This window comes from Pelophylax lessonae, assembly GCF_965119305.1.
Source record: "Pelophylax lessonae genome assembly, chromosome: 2".
In the NCBI taxonomy this organism is placed as follows: domain Eukaryota; kingdom Metazoa; phylum Chordata; class Amphibia; order Anura; family Ranidae; genus Pelophylax; species Pelophylax lessonae.
In genome coordinates this window covers 140,849,630-140,853,468 of record NC_138769.1, presented here as the reverse complement: position 1 = coordinate 140,853,468, position 3,839 = coordinate 140,849,630, and the positions used below count along the sequence as shown (strand labels likewise).

Genomic DNA, 3,839 nt, shown 5'->3' with positions numbered 1-3,839 from the left:
TTGTCAGCCTACGTACCTGTGGTTTTTGATCTCTGGTCACCCTACCGCTAATGCCCCCAATAATGGCCGCTGAACCTTGCTCCCTGCTAGCTAGCTCTACATCTGGGCCCTCCCCCATCACCTAGTTTAAACACTTGCCGACTGCCTAACGACGATTTACGTCGGCAGTCAGCCCCTCACAGGCAAAGTGACCTAGGTCTACATCGCTAGCCTGTGAGGGTCTAGGGAGCGAGCGCGCGCCGCCGGAGGCGCGCCCCCACTCGGTCACAGACCCCCCCAATAACTTTTGCACAAACCAATCAAAATACGCTTTTTGCAATTTTTTTTTTTTTTTTACCAAACATATGTAGCATAAAACAAATTGGCCTAAAATGTTAAAAAATGTTGATTTTTACTTTTTTTGGGGGGAATTTCATATAAAAAAATGTGAAAAATATATATTATTCAAAATTGACGCACAGGTGATCAAATACCACCAAAAGAAAGCTCTATTTGTGGGAAAAAAAGGACGTAAAATTTGTGTGGGAACAGTGTCGCACGACCGCGCAATTGTCCAATAAAGTCACGCAGTGCCGAATCGCAAAATAGGCCCTGGTCAGGAAGGGGGTAAAATCTTCCGCGGCTTGGTTAAAGTGGTTAAAAGCCCCTCTAAATTTTTGTCCATCTTCTCTTCCAGTATGGCTGCACCCTCCCCATTTAGGTGCAGTCCATCCCTACTAAAGAGAGGGTAGCCAACTGAGAAGTCGGCCCAGTTCTCCCAGAATCCAAACCTCTGCTTTCTACACCAGCTCCTCAGCCCATTGTTAACTTCCCTAATCTCCCGCTGCCTCTCTGCCGTGGTTTGAGGTACAGGTTGTATTTCTGAGAATACTACCTTGGAAGTCCTACTTATTCATTTAGCTCCTAAGTCTCTGAAATCGTTTTTTAGGACTCTCCATCTTCATCTAACGTTGTCATTGGTACCCACGTGTACCATGACAGCTGGGACCTCCCCAGCCCCACCCAATAATCTGTCAACCTAATCCGTGATGTGCTGAACCCGAGTCCCCGGTAAACCACATACAGTTTGGTGCTTACGGTCTTTTTAACAGATTGCCCTCTCTGTCCTTCTAATAATTAAGTCCCTTTCCACCAGAATATGTCTTTCCTTACCCATAGCCTCGCTCCCACCCTCACTGGAGGAGTTTTTGTTGCTCTGCTTCAGCAATGCTGGTCCCTGTCCTTCCAGTTGGCGACGATGCCACATGACGCCGCGGTCCAATAGCACGGCTAGAACAAGAGCTTGTCTCGAAGGGCGGAAGTACTTGCTCTCACCCCAGATGTGACGTCAGACGCCTCCGGGGTGGAGGGGGTACATAAACGCTGGCACACACATGGTCAGTCAGATTGTGACTGATCCATGGAAGGGAGGATTGCTACAGGTATATCCAACAATTATGACATTAATAGACAATGATCTAATTGATATGTTAGTTATATCTTCTCTTTAAAAACATGCTTTATTTAAATTCTTGCAGACTAATATGAAATTCTATAATAATCTTGCTAGATGGAATCCATTTAAAGTGGAATCCTTTTCTTGTATTTGAGAATTCTTATTTATATAAGGTAATTATCAAAAACATGAGATATATATTCCTTTGAAAAACTAGATTTAATTCATCTATACGATATAAAATGAAGGGGATGAGAGGATATTAATTCCTTTTATTTTTATCTTTATTTTTTAGTAAAATTAACATTGGTATTTATATATATATATATATATATATATATATATATATATATATATATATATATATATATATATATATATATATACATAAAAAATCAGATTCCTTTTATCTGCAAATTAAAGGGATACAGATACACATACAATCAAGTCTCTTTGTTCATTACTAATTGGGTTGAAGACCTTTAATACATCACATGACAGGTAACTATATAAGAATTATATTTATTAGGTATTTTTTTGAGAAGATATATATATATATATATATTGTACAGGACGCCAAGGTTGGGTCCTGGACAGTCGCTATATATCTCCTGTGTTTGGGTTGTGGTCTCTTTAAGGGAAGTTGGGAAATGTTCAGGGGGTCACCCAAGACGGGTGAGAAATTCCTGGAAATAGCTAAAATCAGGAGGACTGAATCGCAGTTCTCTCTGTGTTGAATAGAGAGATATTTGGGACCCGGAATTTGGGGGGCTCTGTAGTGATATTCGGGTGGGAAAGAGCCCCCACCCCTGACCATAAGGGATTCCAGCACACACAGGGTTAAGACCCATGAGAAGCAGTCCTTAAGAGACAGGAAGCAGCAATAGGTGAGTGTGGGGGAGGAGTAGTTTGGTGGTTGCACCTGTCTGAAGGAGCTGCAAGTTTGCTGGAAGCTGCTGAGAGGTCTATTAAGGACTGTTACAAACCTTGGGGTGAAGACCCATCCACAAAACCGTATGTGCCTTTTTTTCCTTACTTTATTCCTTTGTGCTGAAGAAAAGCGGACTTTATTTTGGGTTTGATTTATGCACTGCTGGAAGCCTGTTCAAGTTTGCTGAAATAAAGCCTTTTTGTTTATGTTTTAAACGGTTGTGCACTCAATCCGGTGGAGCTAGAACCCCCAAACTTTACAACTGGTGGAGGATGCGGGCAAGATTTTGTGGCTGTAATCTAGCTGAACTATTGAGGACAGCTCCTCCAGTATGAGGCTGGGGTTACAAAGGCCCTTGTCAAAGTCCAAATCAGACTGAATGATCTTCCCTCGATTATCTCCAGAGAACAACTTCATCCCATTGGGGCTCCAGGTTAGGGCAGTGATGCTGCTCTTGTGAATGCCAAGTACATCAAACCTTCGTAACTGATTATTTCTGCCAGACAGGGGGGACACCAGCTGGAAAATTGCCACCCTGCCAGACACTGTGCCAACTGCGACCAGATCATCGAAGCAGCTGAGGAGTTTAATGACCGATATGGATTCAGTTTTACCCTCCAAATTATACTTTTTCATCTGGTTTGTGTGTCGGCAGTAGAGATACAACATTCCGATGCTGCTGCCGATTGCAATGTAGTCGCCATTGACGTCCAGTGCTGTGAGGTAGACGAGGAGGGAACGGAAGCCTTTCTGAACTTTAGCGGGGATGGCATTCAGAATGGAGTACAAGGGACAGAACTCCTTAAAGGTTATTCCTCCCGGTAAATTGGCCATGTCTCCTGGTCTGATACACAGCAGGGCTCTATTACATCATTCCAAGCTGTCCCCGCTCCGTCAGCGGCTCCTCAGGTGGGGGCCCCGTGACCAATGGGCTGGCATTATCTCCCCTTTCCTTACTGGTGACCCGCAAAAAGCCTACTTTGACCTTCCAACTGAGCACATCAGCGACTATGAGCGTCTGAAGGCAGAGATCTTGGCCCGCCTGGGGGTGACCACAGCTGTCCGGGCTCAGAGGGTGCACCGCTGGAGGTACAAACCTAATCGGCCACCCAGGTCCCAGATGCACGAACTGGTACAGCTGGTGAAAAAATGGCTGCAACCAGAGAAGCTGACAGGCCCGCAAATGGTGGAACGGGTAGTGATGGACTGGTACCTGCGGTCCCTATCAGATGACCTACAGCGCTGGGTAAGCCATGGCGACCCTGCAACCGCTGACCAGCTGGTAGAGTTGGTCGAAAGATACACTGTGGTGGAAGACCTGCTCGGGCCTGCCAAGCATCGGGAACCCACACATAGGGCAACCAGGCCAGCCACAGCACCTAGGAGAGAAGCTCCGCCAGACGTTGTCACCCACAAACCGGTATCTTCTTCAGCAGAACCACGGAGGTTGGTTCCTGTCCCAAGGATGGGAGA

General features: G+C 45.4%; 1 protein-coding gene across 1 annotated transcript; it reads right to left on the bottom strand.

Moving 5' to 3' along the window:
* Positions 1–2,606: 2,606 nt before the first annotated feature.
* On the bottom strand, positions 2,607–3,276 carry LOC309547995 (tectonin beta-propeller repeat-containing protein 2-like; the record flags this gene model as incomplete). The annotated part of the gene is made up of 1 exon (XM_082247982.1): positions 2,607–3,276. The coding sequence occupies exon 1, from the start codon at positions 3,198–3,200 to the stop codon at positions 2,607–2,609; it is 594 nt and encodes a 197-aa protein (XP_082104108.1). The 5' UTR covers positions 3,201–3,276.
* Between the last annotated feature and the right edge of the window lie 563 nt (positions 3,277–3,839).